General features: G+C 41.3%; 2 protein-coding genes across 4 annotated transcripts; one reads left to right on the forward strand and one right to left on the reverse strand.

Moving 5' to 3' along the window:
• Positions 1-1,841: 1,841 nt before the first annotated feature.
• LOC128742002 (store-operated calcium entry regulator STIMATE-like) lies at positions 1,842-5,212 on the reverse strand. 3 transcript variants are annotated; one of them, XM_053838171.1, is made up of 7 exons: positions 4,843-5,212; positions 4,428-4,743; positions 3,920-4,064; positions 3,728-3,849; positions 3,212-3,399; positions 3,036-3,143; positions 1,842-2,737 (listed from the first exon to the last, which is right to left on the reverse strand). In XM_053838171.1, exons 2-7 carry the CDS (start codon positions 4,567-4,569, stop codon positions 2,480-2,482), a joined length of 963 nt encoding a protein of 320 aa, XP_053694146.1. In that variant the 5' UTR covers positions 4,570-4,743; positions 4,843-5,212; the 3' UTR covers positions 1,842-2,479. The 3 variants fall into 3 exon arrangements, with proteins under 3 accessions (XP_053694146.1, XP_053694145.1, XP_053694144.1); XM_053838170.1 differs by having other exon boundaries at positions 4,428-4,768; XM_053838169.1 differs by having other exon boundaries at positions 4,428-5,212.
• Positions 5,213-5,712: 500 nt separating this feature from the next.
• On the forward strand, positions 5,713-12,507 carry LOC128744028 (cilia- and flagella-associated protein 53-like). The gene is made up of 7 exons (XM_053840769.1): positions 5,713-5,763; positions 5,822-5,874; positions 10,434-10,610; positions 11,264-11,426; positions 11,480-11,908; positions 11,997-12,083; positions 12,142-12,507. The coding sequence occupies exons 1-7, from the start codon at positions 5,713-5,715 to the stop codon at positions 12,505-12,507; spliced, it is 1,326 nt and encodes a 441-aa protein (XP_053696744.1).
• Positions 12,508-20,061: the final 7,554 nt, after the last annotated feature.

Consider the following 20,061-nt stretch of genomic DNA (forward strand, 5'->3'; position numbering starts at 1 on the left):
GCTGCATTGTCACGATACCGTACTTTCGAGGTTCTGACGGATCGAGAAGCACGTGGTTCGCACCCATGAAATTTAGCGTTCTCTCCTCGTTTTCTTCTCGTTCAGCGTCATCTGCAGTTCTAGGTGCTAAGCATCCATTCTATGTTTTTATTTCATCATCTTTGTCCATGCCGAATGTTCCGAGTCGAATTTCCTTGAATGTTCGTGGTAGTTTAAGGTATAGGTAGGTGGCCTTAAGGCCCAAACAGAATGCTACGTCAACACGTCCGTCAGCGTCAATTTGACAGTAAACCCATGGGAAAACTGTCAGAATAACGCTGACGGACGCGTGGACGCAGCATTCTGTTTGGGCCTTTACACGCTACCGAGTTTCGGGATAGGGCTACCAGCTTATAGTACCAAGACAGCTCAGTGCTTCCTTCCTTGTCGGTATACGACCTTAATTTCCACCGGGGTTCACACTAAAAAAAGCACCGATTTCGGTAACATTTAGCCGACCGTTCGGTAAAGTTTTTTATGTTACCAAACGTTACTAAAGATTCGTAAACGTCGATATGCACCATCGACATTTTTACCGCAAAATTTTACCGAATTCGCTGCCCTTTATTAACTGTGTTGGTTACCCGATCTCCGCTAAGGTTGCTCGTAATCTGGCTCATATCACCCGACGGAAGTTATTGGATAAGAGGTTTATTTACAGGTGTGCAAGACGCCGACGTGCACTATCCAGTAGTTAACCTGCGTGCTACGAATGATTCTGGTGACTTTAAACAGCCTCTCTCAACCGAGATTCGAACATACAATGACTAGCTTGTTAGACCCGAGCTGTATCTTGAAGCCAACTGGAAGAGTGATATGCATAATACAGTGCATGCCTTAAGGCATTTGAAATTTTTTGAATGACCCGCTTTTTACCAGTCACAAATATTACATCTCGTCTGTTTCTGTCCTAAACGTTTGACAATTTGCTTGGGAATGGTTGCTGAACATATGCGCTAGTGTTCACATAGATGCCCCACACCGATCTGAAGGAGCTTTTAAATGGATTGATCATAAAATTCTTCTTGACAAAACCTGTTCTTGTGAAATGGTTCTAATCCTACTTAGGGAATGGTTGTTGTTGTGTAAAAATAGGATTGTAGATTTCAACGCAGTTTTTGAATAATTCTGGAGGAATACCGCAAAGTTATAATTTAGGACAGCTACTTTTTTATGATGGATCGCGCAGTTAGTTTCGAAGTACAATGCTCATCTAATAAGCCAGTCGTCGTATGTTTTTAATCTCGGCTGGGCGGTGCTGATAGAGTCCGTTGCACTAGCTCTGTAATTATTCTGTATTCCAACAATCGGTTGCGAAGTCTGTCGATAATGAAGGGTCAAGTCTTAAAGACGTTTTCGGTTTAACTTTTAATACTGCTCTTTGGTAGCGTATCATGTTACAATTGCATGCCACTGGTTTGAATTCAAGGTTGTTTAGCTATGACAATTGTCTATGTTCTCTAACACGGTACTATTCGATTCCTGATCAGATAGAGAATTTCTACGCGTTGGAAATTTTCTTCACCAGCTGATGAGACACGGGTGTTTCGTATCGCTCTGATCATATACGGGTTTATGTTTCGTTCGGAAAAACAGTGTGTCGAACGAAAGATCTTCATATGAAAGAACAACTCGAACGAAATATTTGCCAAGTCGATCGAAATATTTCAACTCATTCGAAATACAGAATATGGGTGACAATATGGAAAAGTATCAGAAGCTCGCTACGAAAATTCACTTTCTTGAAGGACATTATAGGACAGAAATAAGACTATAGTTTGACAAATAAGTTTGATTCGGAATTGATATTTATTTTCATGTATTTTACAAAATCTACTATATTATTTACGTTGGTAATATAATCCTACCTTGATTTCCGTGTATATAAAAAATAAAAACCGATCCGTATTATCTTTTTTTTTTGATATTATTCAATAGTTTGTTAATGTTGGTTGCTTAGCCTAACTTAGCCCTAGAAAAATACAATGTTCGATTCCTGCCTGGCATTCAACAACAGTGTGATCTATCTCGTAGTGGGCTTAGTTCCGTTTCAATCTCGGGCTCGTTAATCACTGCTCTCAATTACTGGAATTCAGTTTAACAGTGGGCAACGGTTAAGTCGCCTCGTTCCTTCCGCTATTGTGTTCCCTAGTTTAGCTTGGCTCCTCAATTTCATTTAGCAACCAATGTGTAAATATACATATATAGCAGATATAGACACACAAATATCACATGGTTTGCTTTTAGTATTTAACAAGAAAAAATTATAAGCTTATCTATTGCCTTGCATTTCTCTCTGTGTGTTAACAATGAAAAATACGGTCACATCTTCTTTTGATGTTTGTTTTTTTTTTTTGTTAATTTTTCATTTTCTCAGACTATACATCTCTTACTGATAAAGTATAAAAATTGTTGGAGAAACCAAAAACAAAAACCTTCGTTAAATATTGATCACACTCGTTCGCTGTTGGACATTTTGCTTACTGCTAGGTGATGCCGCCGATGAGGTGAGGATGATAGCCGTATCATCCATGGCCGCTGCCGACGACGACGAGCACCCATTGGCCATTTGCAGCAGATGCGACGAAGAAATGGCGCTGCTGGATGCTCTAAAATTTAATATTTCTTCATCGCCTGATAAAAGAGTATCAGATTCTGAGTCATTAGGTTTGGTTTTTTGTATCATTTTGTATTTTACCTGAAAAGGGTTAATCGCAATTTCAGTTTAAATATCAATTATTGACAGGCTGCAGGTTGCCTATTTTCTACTACTGGTGGGGGAGTGTTTTTTTGGAATAGTCTCTTAGATTGGTTCAAAAATACTTGGTTACTAAACTTAATTGCGAAATTAAACTTCTTATCAAGGCCATCTACTATACAGTAACGAAACAACAATTAAACAGTAAATATTGTCATGTACAAAGTCTAAAGTGGCAAGCTGTAGAGAGACTCGGTATTCATAACTCATTAGTTTTTGGCTGAAAATGTCCCCTTACTTTTTGCAGCAAACTGTGCTCCCTTCCGTGGTTATGCGTCGTTCCGGCAGTGCGCTTCTTTCGCGTATGCCGCATCAGGAAATTATCGGTAACCCAAAAGATTAGGATCTGCAAGAAGAGAGAAGAAACATTAACCGTGTCTTTGTTTGATAGACAAAATGGTCAGCCAAACTTACATTGACAAAGAAGGGAATGACCAGCATTACTACCGCTAGTTCAATTCGTGGATCTTTGAAAGGAGACAGAACAAAGTTTTTCACGTTATCCCAGATATCGAGCTGGATGAACAGAGTCGTTATCAGTTTAACAACCGCCATCAGTCCTACGTAGATCCAGGTTTGATAGAGCCAAGATTTCGGTGCTCCTATAGAAAATAAAATACAAATTGAAATATGGTAGAAACGGCGAACAAAAGACGCTGAATAACTACGTAGGATGAGTACATTTGTGAAGGATTGTCCTTTACATTTGCGATTTTTCCTTTTATAAAATGTGTGTATGCACATGGATTAAATAACTATTTTATCGCTTATGGAATAATGGGATAATGAAATGCTATAGATAGGCTGTCGTTATCTCATAAAATACCAGAGATAAAGTTCCCGAATGTTATGATTGCATATCCGATTGATTATTCTGCGATCTGTAAACAAAGCAACAAAAACACAAAAAAGGGAAAAAACGATACTTACCATATTCGCCAAAGTTTATCGCATCCCATTTTTTCTTGCGTGCTAAATACTGACAGGTCTTAATTCCAATGTAGATTATGAATAAACCAATGGTGGAATCCAACAAAAAGTTGATGATATACCTGCGCGAATTGAAAAGGAAAATATTACTTTTTGGTACAAATTATGTGCTTGGGCGTTTAGTTTTCTTACCAGGTACAGGGGTCCCCCTGGAATAATGGGGCTAAATACACGTTGGTCATATGGATAACTAAAGCGCCAATTCCTTGCTTCGATGTGTCGTACCACCATGTTTCCCAGGAACGTCTGTTGTAAAGTGGCTCGCAGAACCTTTTTCCTGAAATGGGAATACAAAAAAATCAATTAATGATTTTGAGCCTGATTTCAGCTCAGCCTACGACATAAGAAATCAATATTTACTGTCCTTATAATGCACCATTACCAATTCTTGACATTCGATTCAATTCAAAAATGTGTTGCTTTTGAAGGCAATAATTCAAACTGATAGTTTCTAACAGTAACCAAAATTAGAAATTTACAGCCCCATGCTACTATGAAATGCATAGAATATTTTATATGATTAGAAAGAGCAGAAGCAAAGCGATACATAGTAAGGGTTTATTTTTGTATTCAGCCGAATAAGCAGAAGTGGGTGGAAAATGAGCTGATTTTCGCTGAGGTTTTATACGTAGGTACTCACCGATTAAGCATGTAAACGCAAGGGTCGCCAAGATGCCCTGCAGGAACCAGCCGAAAAAATCGGTCAATGCATCCTTGCTGCAGTGCAGGGTGGACCATTCGGTGCTATCCTCGCCAGAAGCAGCGAACGTCGAAGTATTCATTTGGGTTTACGTTGTTTCTCTGTTCGTTCGGTCGAGCGGTGGTAGATTTGGTTATTACGGTCGATTTTTTATGCATGCGTTGCAGGTAAATGGTTAGATAATTTAGCCTCTGCCGACTGCCTCAATCGCGACGCACTATTTTGGTATGCTCTTTTTCTTTACTTGTGGGTAGACCTAGGTATGCGAAGTCATCAAAACTCTAGGCATCACAACAAAAAGTAGGTCGGTTTTTTCCAAAAAGATGGCAAGTAGTTAGAAAGGCATAAAACTTACAAAAATGCTCGATATGGCAAACGAGGAAACACCTAAATTTCTTTTACACTACACACTCGATCGCTCTATGATCTATCAGTTTCTTGTAGACAAACCGCAGACGTCACACCAGACGTCGTTCATCAAATTCTCCCAGCTCTTCTTTCTTTTGACACCATTTAATGAGCACAATTTTGTAACTTATTTTCATTTTCATCGCACCAAAAACTTCCTAGTTAAATTCGATATTTACTGCACTATATTGTGAAGATTCACTTTCTGCCTACAATCGAACTTATTTTTGAACAAGAATTCCACCGAAACAGGCTCATTTTGACCGAAAATCTGGGCGAAAAAATTGTCCTGTGTTCTATTTGTGTGTGACGAAACTCTTTTACTTCATCGACTCGTTTCGACAGCGACAAGTGTCAAAGCCAAGGGGCTACTAAGGTTGAACAAAGAAGTATTTTGTTATTTTTGATATTGACAGTCAACTTGACCACATGGAAAATTTTTTCGGCATGAGGTTTTCTGTAAGTGCGAGCAGCCTACAAAATCTTTTTCCATGCCGTCGTCGCGAATAGCTGTCGTATTGAAAAACAGGAAGTGAGAAAATGGTTAGGTTTATTATTTAGGTTTATTGTTAATACAAAGAAATTTGCCAGGATGTCAGCCCCTTGATTAGAATTTTGTCGAATTTTTCAACTATACTTCTTCTAAATGACTTAGTTTCATTTGAGCGTGTATAAATCATTTATTTTGCTGCATGGGGAAAACATAGCTGCTATGGAAACCATTGAAATAGGGTTAATTTTAGTTACGGATAGCAACTGTTTATATCCTTAACAAAAATTCAATTCAGAAGTAAAACTTGCTTGCGTTTGCAATAGAATGAATATTTTCTGTCCAGATATTAATATTAAATATGAAGTCAAAAAACTGGTATAGCTGTTAGTACAACAAGACTGATTAAAGTTTAAATATTTCAAAATTATTTTAGGTGGATAAGGCTGATCAAGCTTATGAGCAACATATGGCAGAAAAAAGGACAAGGTATTTATCTACTTTGCGCTATATCTATCTGGTTTAGGTTCAAATCAAAGCTTTTGTCCGTGTAGTTGAATTGATTATGTATAAATATTGAATGCCACATGCCAGTGTTACTAATGTTTACTCAACCAACATATTTGTTTAGAAGTAGCTTATTCAACTTTTGTTTAGCTAAAACCAGGGGGCTGGCAGGCGGCCATGTTTTCTAAGCCAGCATATCCATCACAACATAGCAACATAACATCTCGCAAGTATTTTTAAATACCGTTCCTGCCACTTTCTGTCCTTCCGATCTGATGCTTCTGCCAATACAGTTTCTAAAAAACTGCTCGAATGAACCACGACGATCAAAACAAAACAAAAAGCAACAATGTAGAATGTTTGTTTAGGGCCGTATTCAATACGGCCCACGATATGTGCGTTGCTGACAGTTGCTGTTGAAAGGGATAGGGTTGATAGTCCCCTGGCTAAAACCAATGTAAAAAGCGCTTGATAAGCTGGTAAACAACAAACATGTTTCTTGGGTAAGAGAGATTTTTGTGGCAAACATGTAGTTGGTTCGCGTCTTGGATACGAGAACATCACTGTCATATTTACCTTTGCAGTTTGACAGTTAAGCTCCCGTTTCAAATCTTGAGGACTCATTACAACGTATTGTGGAAAATCCACCTTCTTAGAGTAAATAAATACATCATTTTTTGTGTTTATTAGAGAGGTTTTAAACCAGAGTTCATTGGCCTCTAAATAACTCCATCATGTATTTACGTTGTATGCGGAGTTTGAAGTACGTCGCACGCTTAATAAGGGGGCAGTGAAGTCTTCCTTTTATCTAGTCCGCTGTGATTCAAAGGTTCATCACTACTGGCTATTCACAGGGCTCTCTCTCCACCTGGTCTAACCATCTTGCTCGCTGCGCTCCTGGTCGTCTTGTTCCTATCGAATTTGAGACGAACACCATCTTTGCAGGGTCGTTGTCCGGCATTCTTGCAACACGCCCTGCCCATCGTATCCGTCCAGCTTTAGCCACCTTCTGGGTACTGGGGTCGCCATAGAGCTATGCGAGTTACTGGTTCATTCTCCGCCTCCATACTCCGTTCTCCTGTACGCCGCCGAAGATCGTTCTTAGCACTCGTCGCTCGAAAACTCCGAGCACTTGCAGGTCCTCCTCGAGCATTGTCCAAGTTTGATGCCCGTAGAGAACAACCGGTCTAATAAGCGTCTTGTACAGGGTGCACTTTGTACGGGGACTTTTTTTTATATGCCAGAAGGGCACTGGGTTCAAAAATGCCACTGCGACAGTCACGAAGATTGTCTTTTGTAGCTGGCCCCGATTGCTGTACACAGTTTACGAATTGCTCATACCCATTGATGGACTTAGGACTTAGTCTGCTCGACCGCAATTGCTTGTGAAGCCCATAGTGCCATAGTAAGCACGACTTCCGCTGATAATACGCCTCAGAATCTAACGGCTGGTATCATTGTTCGCCGTTACCAGTGAGCCAAGGTAGACAAATTCGTCGACTACCTAAAACTCATCGCCGTCGATCAATATACTACTGCGCAAGCGGATAACCCCATCTTTCTACTCCTCCGGTAGCTGTTCCGTATCCCTAATTCTAGCAATTAGCCGGTGCATACAAACGGCCAGCTCTTCTGGTCCAATTTTAATAAGCTCCGCTCCGATGCTATCTTTCCCAGCTGATTTGTTCTTTAGCTGCATGATGGCCTCCTTAACTTCGCCTACCGTTGGGGCTGGCACCTCTTACCCGTTTGTTGCACCGCCAAAATCGCTTTCCCCGCCGGCATGGTTCTCCGCCTGGGCGCTATTCAGGTGTTTGTCGAAGTGCTGCTTCCACCTATCGGTCACCTCACGATCGTCCGTCAGAATACTGCCAGTCTTATCCCGACACATTTCGGCTCGCGGCACAAAGCCGTTCAGTTTCTGGTAGAACTTTCGCGTTTCCTGAGAACGATGCAGCCGCTCCAACGCTGCACATTCCTGCTCTGCCAGGTAGCGCTCTTTCTCCTAAAAGATTTGGTTTCGCTACATCTTCTTCTGTTTGAATCTTTCCACGTTCTGACGTGTGGCACTGCGTATCTTGGCCGCCCGCGCAGCATTCTCCTCATCCATCACTCTCCTACGTTCATCGTCAAACCAATCGTTTCGCTGATTCCGGGCCACATGCCCGATGAAGCTCTCCGCTACACTGCTGATGGCTGTTTTGATAGTGTTCCAACAGTCTTCGAGAAAGGCTTCGTTCAGTTCGTCCTCTTCTGGCAGCGCAGCTTCGAGTGAATACGCGTAGTTTGCGGCGACGTCTGGCTGCTGCAGCCGCGCGAGATCTAACCGAGGCTGGCGTCAGTACCGATTGTTGTTCACAACGGAGAGTCTTGTGCGCATCTTAGCCATTACTATAGGGCAGTGGTCTGAGTCAACATTAGCGCTTCGATAGGATCTGATGTCGATAATGTCTGTGAAGTGCCGACTGTCGATCAAAACGTGGTCGATCTGTGATTCTGTCTGATTTGGTGACCTCCTGGTGTACTTGTGATGGATTCTGTGATGGGAAAATGTACTACGTACGGTCATGTTCTTGGAGGCGGCAAAGTCGATAAATCTTAGGCTCATTTCATTGGTCCGCTGGTGGGCGCTGAACCTTCCAATCACCGGTTTGTATTCCTCCTCCTGGCCGACCTGAACATTGAAATCCCCGATGACGATCTTGATATCATGTTTTGAGCAGCTGTCGTATTCACTCTCCAACAGCGCGTAGAATTCATCCTTGTCATCATCGGTACTTCTGAGGTGAGGGCTGTGCACGTTGATGGTGCTTATATTGAAGAATCGGCCCTTGATTCTCAAACTGCACATTCGAGGATGGCCAGCACCCAATCACCCGTTTCCGCATCTCGCCCATCACTATGAAAGCTGTACCCAGCTCGTGTGTGTTGCCGAAGCTCTGGTAAATGGTATGTCCATCTCTGAACGTACGTACCGTTGAGCTCTTCCAGCAAACCTGCAGCGCTATGACGTCGAACTTGCGGCTCTTCAATACGTCGGAGAGCACTCGAGTGCTCCCTTGGAAGTTGAGAAATCGGCAGTTCCACGTCCCTAGTTTCCAATCCATAGTCCTTTTTCGTCGCGTGGGTCTACTCTGATTGTTCCATTAAGAATTTCCTTATTCTTCGTTCCGTGCTTTAGTATTTTTCGTGGTGACGGCTTGCAAAGACTGCTACACCACAGACAAACAGACGAGACACTCGCGTTAATTCCATCGTCCAATCATAAACCACTCATTTTTCAAAAAAGCATGTTTCGCAACATGACCACACCGCGGCGCGCGAGTGTTGCTTCGAGTTTTCAGTATAAAACCATACAAATGTAAAAACCCTACAGCATAAAACCCTGCAAATGCAAGCTACTCCGCAACATGCATGACAGAGGGTGTTAGTGTGCAAGCAAAATGTGTAGGACGATGTTTTTTAAAGGATTTTCTTCTATGTGTCATGTCAGTTCGTCAGTGGCTACACCAAACCCCTGTTTCGCCGGAGGGCCAATGAAGCTGAAAAGAGCCCTCCTTTCCGGTCGGCATACGTCCTTGGCTTCCACCGGGGTTGGTTACCCGATCTCCACCAAAGTTGCTCGTAGGAATAGCAGTTGCTGAATAAGAGGCTATGAACCACTGTAGGGTCTATTTTATGCCTACACGTGCACAAGGCACCGACGGTACGAATTATTCAGCCGTTTACCAGCCTTTTCTTCGTGTTATGGTTCTTTTTTCCAGGCTGCTAGCTTGGGTAAAAAGAAGCGGTACAGAACTTCTTAAGCGACTGCTTCAATGACCCTCCCTTGAATTTTCCCCTTCACGCCGTGTTCCCGTTTTGTATGGAGTTCTATCAATATTTTTGTGCTATATTACTTTTGTCTGCCGTCCCCTACGTCACAGATAAATATAAGTGTTACAAATTTAAATTTTTTTCATATTTTTTTTCTTATTTCATTGAATGCAATTGGTCATGTTCCATTACAAATTTACTGCATTTTTTAATTATATTTTGCCTTTTCGTTTCAAAAAATTACCATAACAGGATAACATTTACTGGTAAATGAAAATCTTTGCTCGCAAAAAACCGACTTTTTATTATTAAGATACTTGTCATTTTATGGTAGAATCTCAAAATTTTGAAAGTTATGGCGGAGTGCAATAAGTTTGACGGTATAGCTATCTTTTCTGACAATAAATACTTGTTTTTACAGCATTTTGTGTTCTACTGCTAAAATATTTTTTATCTTCGTGTTAGGGTTATTTTTTCCGAGAGGTTTGTATGCAAAAAAAAATATTGAAAATCTTCGGAAAAGCTGAAAAATCGCCAAAAAAGAATACTTTATTTGTTTATGTTATCTTGTATTCAGTTCTAAAATGATCAAACTTGAATAAATGTATATTCTACTTCTACTTATTGCTAATGCAAAATTGCAAATTAAATTCACTCATGATAGGTCTTAAGGATGTTTTCTTGTATAATAGAAAAAAGTAACTACTAGCTCTAAATATTTCCAGACTGAAAGCATTATTAGAAACTGAGGGAGAACAGCAGCAAAAGGAAGTATTCGAAACACTTAGAAGGCAACAAGATGAATCCCTAAAGAAAAAAGAAAATGCGCTGATCGTGGCCAAAAAAGAGAAAGAACGAGAAAAAGCAGAATTTATAAAAAATAAAATGATTCAGCTTAAAGTGTAAGTAAAAAAGTATGCACCACATAATTTAATTGTTGAAACATGAGATTGAAATAAGGTTTGTGCCAACTAAATGAAATTTAAAATTTTGCTTATCACTACTAACATACTCGTTATAGAACAGTTGAGCTGACTGCGACATGACTAATTTGAGTTATTAATAAGTTGATGTAACTAAAAGCACTGACGAACTGACATGACACACGGAAGAAAATTCTTCAAAAACCATCGCCCTACACATTTTGCTTGCACACTAGCGCCTTCTGTCATGCATGTTGTGGAGTAGCTTGCATTTGCAGGGTTTTATACTGTAGGTTTTTCACATTTGCAGGGTTTTATACTGTAGGTTTCTTGCATTTGTATGGTTTTATACTGGAAACTCGAAGTAACACTCGAGCGCCGCGGTGTGGCCATGTTGCGAAACATGCTTTTTTGAAAAATAAGTGGTTTTTGAATGGACGGTGGAATTAACGCGAGTGTCTCGTCTGTTTGTCTGTGGTACAAGTTTACCAATTACCAATTAGATATGGAAGTTTATTTTTTCCAAGTTTGATATAAAAATCTTTTTTATTTGTAATTACGATTCAAAAAATATCTTCCAATGGGTCCCAAATATCTTTTTCTCTAATTGCATCACATTCTCACGATTATAGCAATAACTGCGATGAAATTCGTACCTATATTCGGCAGAAGTACCACGAAGAATCGAAACGTTGTCAGTTAGCACAAATAGAGGATAAACGAAAACTGGAAGAGTCAAAGCGGGAAGAAGATCAATTGTGGCAAGAAGTTCACCTAAGAACTTATAATGCAAAGGTTTTATACTAAATACAAATTAGTTTCTTCAGTTATTTTTATTGATATTTTAGCTTGATCATGAAATGGAATTAAAACAAAAACGAAAGCTTATGGAAACGAAGACTTTTCTTGATATACAGCAGCAAATTAAAGATCAATCGTTAATAAAGGTTCAAGAAAAAATTAAAGAACAGGAAGGGTTCTGTACATCCCTGCCATTGCCTGATCATGATGAAAAGCTGAAACAAATCAAGAAAAAGGATCTCGCTGAAATTCTTCGAGATCAAATGGCGTGCTCGAAAAGTCTTCGACTGGAGCAGGACGCGAAGGAACGAGAAGTGATAAAAGCATTAAATGAAGGTATGCAGCGAGAGTTGGACCGGGAAAAAATAGCACAAGAGGAGAAAAAGCAAGTTTTTAAAAAGCAAATCGAACAGTATTACAAGTATTCTAAAGACATTGAAAAGCAACGGCAAATCGAGGAGGATAAAATGAATAAGGTTGGTTATTTTTTGTATTATCGAGTAATCTAGAAGTAAATAGCAAGGAGTAAGGAAAAATTTCTACATATTATGTCACTCATTCCAGTTAATCCAAGATGCTCGCCAATATCACGACAAAATTGCACTGGACGCATGTCGGACGACGATGAAACAACGATGGGGTCTCGCCGATGTCAGTTTTGTTGTGGAAATCATCTAGCATTATTTTATTTAATTTTTAATGATTTTAGTATGTATATGAAACTCAACGGAAACAAATAGCAGCAATGGAGGATCAACGACGCCTTCAGCGCGAAGAAGAACTGCAAGAAGGCATCCGAGAACGTGAAATATACAAACAGCATCAGCAAGCAACGATTGAAGCAGAAAAGAAGGCTAAACTAGCTGCTAAAGAGTATCGAGAAATTTTAAAAGAGCAGATCAAGTCAGGCGTGATAGACCGTAATCGTCAAAAATATCATGACCAAATGCAAACAAACAAACTTGTTGATGCTAAAAGTCAAGACTTGAAATTCGTAGAAACTTTTGTCAAAGGTTCTTTCGACAAGCATTTCAAAAAGCATCCCAATCTTTCGTTAATGAAAAGCAAATTTTAATGAAAATACAATTTAAACGATTCTGCTAAATAATCGAAATATATTGAATTTATCCTATTTTGTCTATTTGGAGCTGTACCACTAATCGATTTTCAAAACTTGACCGAAATTGTTGACTGAAAAAATCATGTTTGGATAACAGGTTATTCTTCATTGTGCCACCCATCAGATCCCTGCATGTTGATCAATACCGACGCCGGACACGTACGAATGAATGCAGCTCTATAGATTTTACAGGCAGTAGCAGTCATCATGTGCTCATCTTCGAAGATACAACCGAACCAGCTGACAGCATATGACAATGCACCAGAGTGTTCAAATATATCGAAAACAGCTTGATGTGAAGACATGCCAATAAATCTGTTCTATGGGTTTTTGGCCGCGTAATCGAATGACGTTATCAGTTTTTATCTAATTTGCCATCATACATTTACATTCATACGACATCATACATATTTTTTTGCAATTTAAAACGAAAAATGCATAGGTTTAATCGCGTTCGAGAGAAATTTGTTGGCACGAGGGGGCATTGCCACTCTTTCTGGCGTAACTACCAAGCAAGGAAATCAAAATTGTCTAGGTTCAATCGCGGTGTTAAGAAATCTTGTTAAGGAAACTTTGTCACTTGTTTTGCCTTACTTCCCAGGCACAGATATCAAACTGGAAGAGGTTTAGATCATCGTAAAGGATCTTCCAACCAATCACGAAGCAGGCTTCTACCGTGCTCTGCAAAAATCTCAATTCTCGGCGTTTTACTGGCAAAGCGCAGAAGGCGAGTCGATTTGCTTTCTCTCAGTCGGATGTTACCTTCTCCGACGCTACGAGTTTTGTTTTGCGTTTGCAGTGCTTTGCTGCTTTGCTCTGCCGGCGAGTGAGCATCAGATTGGTTTCATCCTATATTTTTCTGCCGGACCGCTACCGAATGCATGCTCTCAAGGTCACGGAGCAAATCGTTCCAGTCCATATAGTTGCCTATCGCATATTCTCTTTGGAACACGGAGCGAATAGTCTCGTGTCGCCAGTGTGCGAAAAAAATATTAGCTCTGCTTGTCGTTGTACTCCCAGATTCCAACTCGACCACTGAATAAACAAACATTTTCGTGATAATAAATAAACGTTTTCGGGTTGTCAGTGTACTACTAATAGAGCTTTCCAGTTATGTGTGTGTTGGTGCTTGAAAATGAGACAAACAACAACAGTAAACAAAAGAGATGCATTCCTTTGTCACCAAGGTACAGAATGGATTTCGTCATCTGCTGGCTTAAATGCCAGCAAATTTTAAAAATATTTGCTTGAATTTGAAACAGGATGAAAAATTTGACCAAAATATGAGCTCTTCAGTGTGGCGCACGGAGGAACACAACTAATAATCGCTATTTTTCGGTTTGTTCCTCCAGCATCAGCTGTTGCCCAACATGAGACATACATCATGTATATACACGCGTATTTCGTGTTAGCTAGTGTGGGTGCTTGAGCTGTCAGAAAGCTCTATGGCGCGATTGAAACTGTGAAAAAACCCAGAGCGAACCCGTCGTCTAAAAAGTGCAAGTGCGAAACTAATAGCGAATTCATAAATTAACCCAGTAAACCATTTGGTTTGTATATCTCTATTGCAACTGAGGTATACGAAATCATATCTGAACGAAAAAGTTATATTTCACGCCATATAAGAACATATATATACCAAAGTGGAGGCGATATACGTGCGAAAATTTTAACAACTATTTGTAATTCTATTTTGCGCAGTTTTTATAACACGCAACTAAATACTCCTGAATATATGATTAAGATATAATCAAATATTGCAATTGTTTATCCTGCTTTATAATTCACAATCATGAATTGTATATGAAGACACTCACGACTGCAAGACAACTTATTGTTCACTTCGATTTGACATACTCTAATCATTATACAATTCCAATGTGAAATTGACATGAAAATGATTTAATGTGAACTTTCTATTATGATTTTGTGTTATCTGGGAACTTGCCTCAAGTCGATTAGCACTCAGTTTTAATCGAAGTACTGTAAAAGCGTTCATAAATTAACCGAGATTGCATCTCGGTTAAACTGACAGCATTCAGTTTGAAGCGCAGGTTAAAACTGTCTAGCATTACGGTTTACGGATCGATCAGTCAAACTGCCCGTATCGTTCATAAATTTCAGGTTCGAGTTAGCACGAACCCAGGTTAATTTATGAATTCGCTATAAGTCCAACCTGAGAGAAAAAACAGACGTTTTGTCAGTCATTCGATTGGAACTAGAGCGAACCTACACTGAGGCAAATTTCCGTATCCACCTTTTCACGTGCGTAATGGCGGCTGGTGGGTACAACTTTAGGAAAATAATAGCATGCCTTTTGTGTGGTATCAGACAGATAAACCAATAACACTGCCGTAGCTGTGTGACAATATATGCACCAACAAAGGGGTGCATACTGTATGCGCGCAGTTACTGCATTAAAGTAACTCCGACACGAAAATCCGCGGATCACAGCATGCGCTGCAAAGCATGCTGGGAAGTACACCCGTTCAATCGGCCTCTTTTCCCAACGGGCAGTCAGCGAGGTAAGACCTAATCCTATATAGCTCTACGCGTTGGGTGATTCCTCAGTTCCGGAACACTCACATTGGCGACCGTGACAGGACGCTGGTTTTTTTTTTACCAGCAGAAAATCTAATTTTATTACGAAGTTTTGAACATTGCTGCGGAATCACCCAATGCGCAATTTTTTTTACACAGAAAACCGTTAGTGCAAAAAAAAAAATGATGGCCGACGAGCCTCGTTTCAATTTGGAACTGGAATGCCGGTTGAACTCGGGTAAAGTGGGTTTGAACAGTTGCGGTTCATATTGTAAAATTTCATTGAATATGTACCAGGTCGACCACTTTGGACGAACGTCTGTTTGATGAGATAGTGAACAAAAAAAAAAAAAGTTGACAGTCATGAGCGGCTCAAATGACCGCGTGCTTTGTTAAGCATTGGAAGCGGTTCGGGATGACTGCAACTCGATATCGGGAGCGGCTCGGGATGACCGCAGTTCGTATTTGTTGGTATTTTGGTCTTAGAACGGTTCGGGATGACCGCATACTTATTTAGTAATCAGAAGCGGTTCGGGATGACCGCCTGCTGGGATTGAAATCAGTAGCGGATCGGGATGACCGCATGCTTATTTGACAATTGGAAACAAAGCGGGTGCGCTTTGTTTGGTATTTGAAGTGGTTCGGGGTGGCCGCAATTCGATATCGGGAGCGGCTCGGGATGACCGCAGTTCGTATTTGTTGGTATTTTGGTCTTAGAGCGGTTCGGGATGACCGCATACTTATTTAGTAATCGGAAGCGGTTCGGGATGACCGCCTGCTGGGACTGAAGTCAATAGATGCTCTTGAATCTAGAGTTTGGCCAACACACCTGAAGAAATTTAAAGCTCTAAGCAACGAGTTGAGCTCACGTAACGGACTACTGGTAAAATCAGGATGTGCTGTTATCCCAGAGAACTTACAACGGAAAACACTGTCTATTGCACACAAGGGCCATCCCTCAATAGCTAAATTTAAAAGTATTTTGAGACGGCGAGTATGGTGACCTGGTATGGCAAAAGACGCGGAAGCATGGGTAAACTCGTGTGCGCTATGTGCGACAACCGGTAAACCAGAAAAAACCCACCCATGCAACGCTTGTTCGCCCCAAGTTCAGTATGGGAGACGATTGCCGTAGACTTTAATGGACCATATATGCGGTTTGGGGGAATCTCCATTCTGGTTCTTGTAGACTATCGGTCCAGGTACATTGTTGCAAAACCAGTAAAATCGACAAGCTTCGAGAACACGAGAAAGATTTTAGATGCTGTATTTGATAAAGAGGGTTTTCCAGAATGCATTAAATCAGATAATGGTCCTCCATTTAACGGCGAGGAGTACAAAAGATACTGCCTTGAACGTGGAATCAATTTAGTCTTTTCTACTCCCCTACATCCCCAGCAAAATGGACTAGCTGAAAGCTGTATGAAGCCGGTTAACAAAGCAATGACAGCCGCAGCATCCAGTGGAACAAACTACAGGGACGAATTGAACGCGGCAATTCACGCGCATGACGCAGCCGCCCACTCTATTACAAGAATACCACCCGAGGAAGTGATGATGGGACGAAAAATAAAGCGGGGTCTCCCTCTGCTATGCCCCGGCAAAGCTACTTTTGAAAACGATCAGTTGAGTGCTAGAGACCGCGATGCAAAGAATCTAGGTAAGAGACGAGAAGACACTAGACGCAGCTCTCGCGTATGCAGAATTAAACCTGGAGACCAAGTTGTGATAGAGCGACAAACCCGAGGCAAAGCGGAGTCCCGATTTGATCCTCATAAATATACCGTTATAGAAGAAAACAGCGGAATGCTTGTCTTGAGTGATGAATCTGGTCAAATAGTTAAAAGGCATGTCTCACAGACCAAGAGGGTTTACGACTGGAGACAACCCAACCCACAGAGTGTTGACATCAACAACGACAATAGAGATCCTGTTCAAACTTCAGCACCTGAAGCCGACAAACAAACAGATAATCAACCGACTCGACGATCCACGAGAAGTAAGAGATCGCCAACAAACTTGAAGAATTTTGTTCGTCTCACGGAACAGTAAAAAAAAAAAAAAATCGAAAAGAAATCGAACTTTTATGCGTTGCTTGACCGTGGAAGCTAAAATCAATGAAATAATACTGTAAAATTTTACGGAATTGGTCAAATTGTTTTTTTTACTTCAATTTTTGTTATAATTCACTGAAAACATCACTGCTATGGGTACGGACACATTCCAAATTTAGAAATAGTTTTTGTGCAATATCTTTCAATGTTATCTCATAACCAAAATCGAATTAAAGCCCACAAAAGACAAACTGTTAAACATAAACATCTATTATATCGTCTAACTTCAATGAGTTTTCTTTGATACACATACACGCCGGATGAAAAGAAGGGTTTCATTAAGCTCGACTTGTATGGCGGTCATCCTCTCACTAATACATGAAGCCATCCAACGGCTTACTGGGCTTACTCGGCGAAGTAGTTGGAAAGCAATGTAATACATACAGGTGTGGCAATGTTGGTTAAGTGGTGTTAGTGCAATGAAGAAATTTCATCATGGTGTGGGTGGAATCGTAAATCGACCAATCACGATGAAGCGTGACGTCAAACTCCAAAAACAAACCCCATTGTCCGACGCGGTTTGTTTTTGTAGTTTGACGTCGTTTTCTGATTTTTCGCTACTAATACCATCAAATGTCTTCATCTGCCACACCTTTTTAAACCTCATTGGTTGGAAAGACCATCGCACAAAACGCCTTGACCTCATTTCGGACAGTCATGAGTGCTCGTTTACATGGAGTTAGAGTTCAAGAAAATAATAATCAAATTGTTTGGTTTTATTAAAAGAAATTGCCTTATATGCATTTTAAAGTAATCGACACAACCCCTCACGAAAACACTTATCGAAGGCGCTAGATGTGACAAAATTTGAGTATACAAACCACCCAGCATTGTCATTTGACGTCAAAATAACATCATCATGCTATGATCTGTAGCAGCTGCCTTGGTGTTAGTCGGTACCAGGGATGCCAGATATACAGACAAATCTGTATTATACAGACTTTTCGTTTTCTGATACAGACATGTTTTTGACTACAGATTTTATACAGACATGCGATAAAAATTTCGCAAAATATAGTTTTACTTTTGTCAAGGTAAAAGTATACTTCGCTTTTAACTCGCACTGAAACCTCAAAACAATATCTCGTGAGCGACTATCAATCCTCATAAGGAGAAAGACTTTCGTCACTGAATAAGCGCAGTGCCGATATTGCATCCGACCATCAGCTTGTTATCGCTGTAATAGGTACTCAACGACTGGGGGAGAAAGCTGGGTGTCGTTTCGATGTCCGCCGATTGGAAATCCCAAGGCGAAAAGGGTTTTTATCTAACAACTTGAATTCCGAGCCTAGGAACTGCTACCTGGTGGAACTGTCCAAGAGTAATGGACCAGCCTCAAGAATGCCCTCATTACGACCAGTGATGAAACCGTCGGCAAAGTGCGCAGCGGACGGAGAGAGTGGATTTCGGATGAAACTCCGACAAAGATCGATGAGTAGAAAAAGGCAAAAGCTGGCAAAGGCGAGGGCGAACCAAACGACTAAGACGGCTGTCCGCTTACGATATGCCGAACTGGAGAGGGCTATTAAACGAGTTTGTATGTGGGGCAAGAGAGCCTGGACTGACTCCCGAGTCGACGAAAGAGTTCGTTGTATTAACCGCGTCAAGTCGAAGGCGTCATTATTGGATGAAATTGAAGCAGCCATAAAATGCTATAGAGCGCCAGAAATAAAGGCGACCTAACCGAATGCGGGCGTGGCATCACATTGCTCTGTATTACTCTCAAAGTGCTCTGTTAGGTAATCCTCTACCGGATCCAGGTGAAGATCAACGCTACTCTCTGGCGGCAGCAAGCTGGATTCCACACCAGCCGATCATATATAGACCATATCAAAACGCTCCGCATGATGGTGGAGCAAATTCGCGAATTCCAAGACTCTTCTTCTAGTGTTCGTTGGCTTCGAAAAAGCGTTTGGTCGACTCAACCACGAAAACATCTGGGGCGCACTTAGGCGTAGAGGAGTTCCAGATAAGCTGGTCCATCTCATCGAGGCTCAGTGCAAGGTTTAGCACAATGGCGTCTTATCCGACCCTATAAGGGTTACTGCTAGCGTGAGATATGGCTGCATTTTATCATCGCTTCTGTTTCTCATTGTTGGAGCAATTGACAATAGATCAAATCGAGATTTGCCTTGGAATCCTCTAACGATGGAGCAACTAAATGACCTCGTCCTAGCCGACGACCTCGCACAACGCCAAAACGATATGCGGAGCAAATTAGAGGTTTTCTACTCTACGAGAGTTCCCAGGCAGCAGGTCTCACAGTCAATGTTGCTAAAACTAAGTCTATGGTAGTGAACACTGACAATCCCCTTAACTTCGCAGCAGCGGGACAAATTGAGCGGGCGGAAGCCTCAATATCTAGCCAGACAACGTCCGTTGGTGGTACCAAGACTGAAATAGCAATACGGATCAGGAAGGCCAGAGTACACGCATAGCGATCACCAAGCTATACGGTACACAATTGAACGACGGATGGCATGGTCACGCTGGTTTAGGTCGCCTGGGAGGGGGTGGAAAGTGAAGGCCTTCGATAAAGACCTGTTCATTGAAGCACTCAGCGCCCGTGAGCTGACCAACGTCCTAATACAGGCATGTGATACCACTATACACAGGACGGGACAGCCAACGAACAGTCGTCGCTCGGTATACTGGTGGAGCGACACCATTGTTCAGCTCCGCTCCAGATACTACAGAGAATGCAAGCGCAGTGGGCCCGGACCGATGCAGATGCTGAAGCTGGGGGGGTCGAACTTAGAGCGGCCAGGCTGGCGCTCAACAAGCAGGTTAGGCGTAGCAAGAAATCCTGTTTTCAGGAGCTTTGCGGCGATGCGGACACGAACCGCTGGGGTAG

Source organism: Sabethes cyaneus, chromosome 3 (genome assembly GCF_943734655.1).
Source record: "Sabethes cyaneus chromosome 3, idSabCyanKW18_F2, whole genome shotgun sequence".
NCBI lineage: Eukaryota > Metazoa > Arthropoda > Insecta > Diptera > Culicidae > Sabethes > Sabethes cyaneus.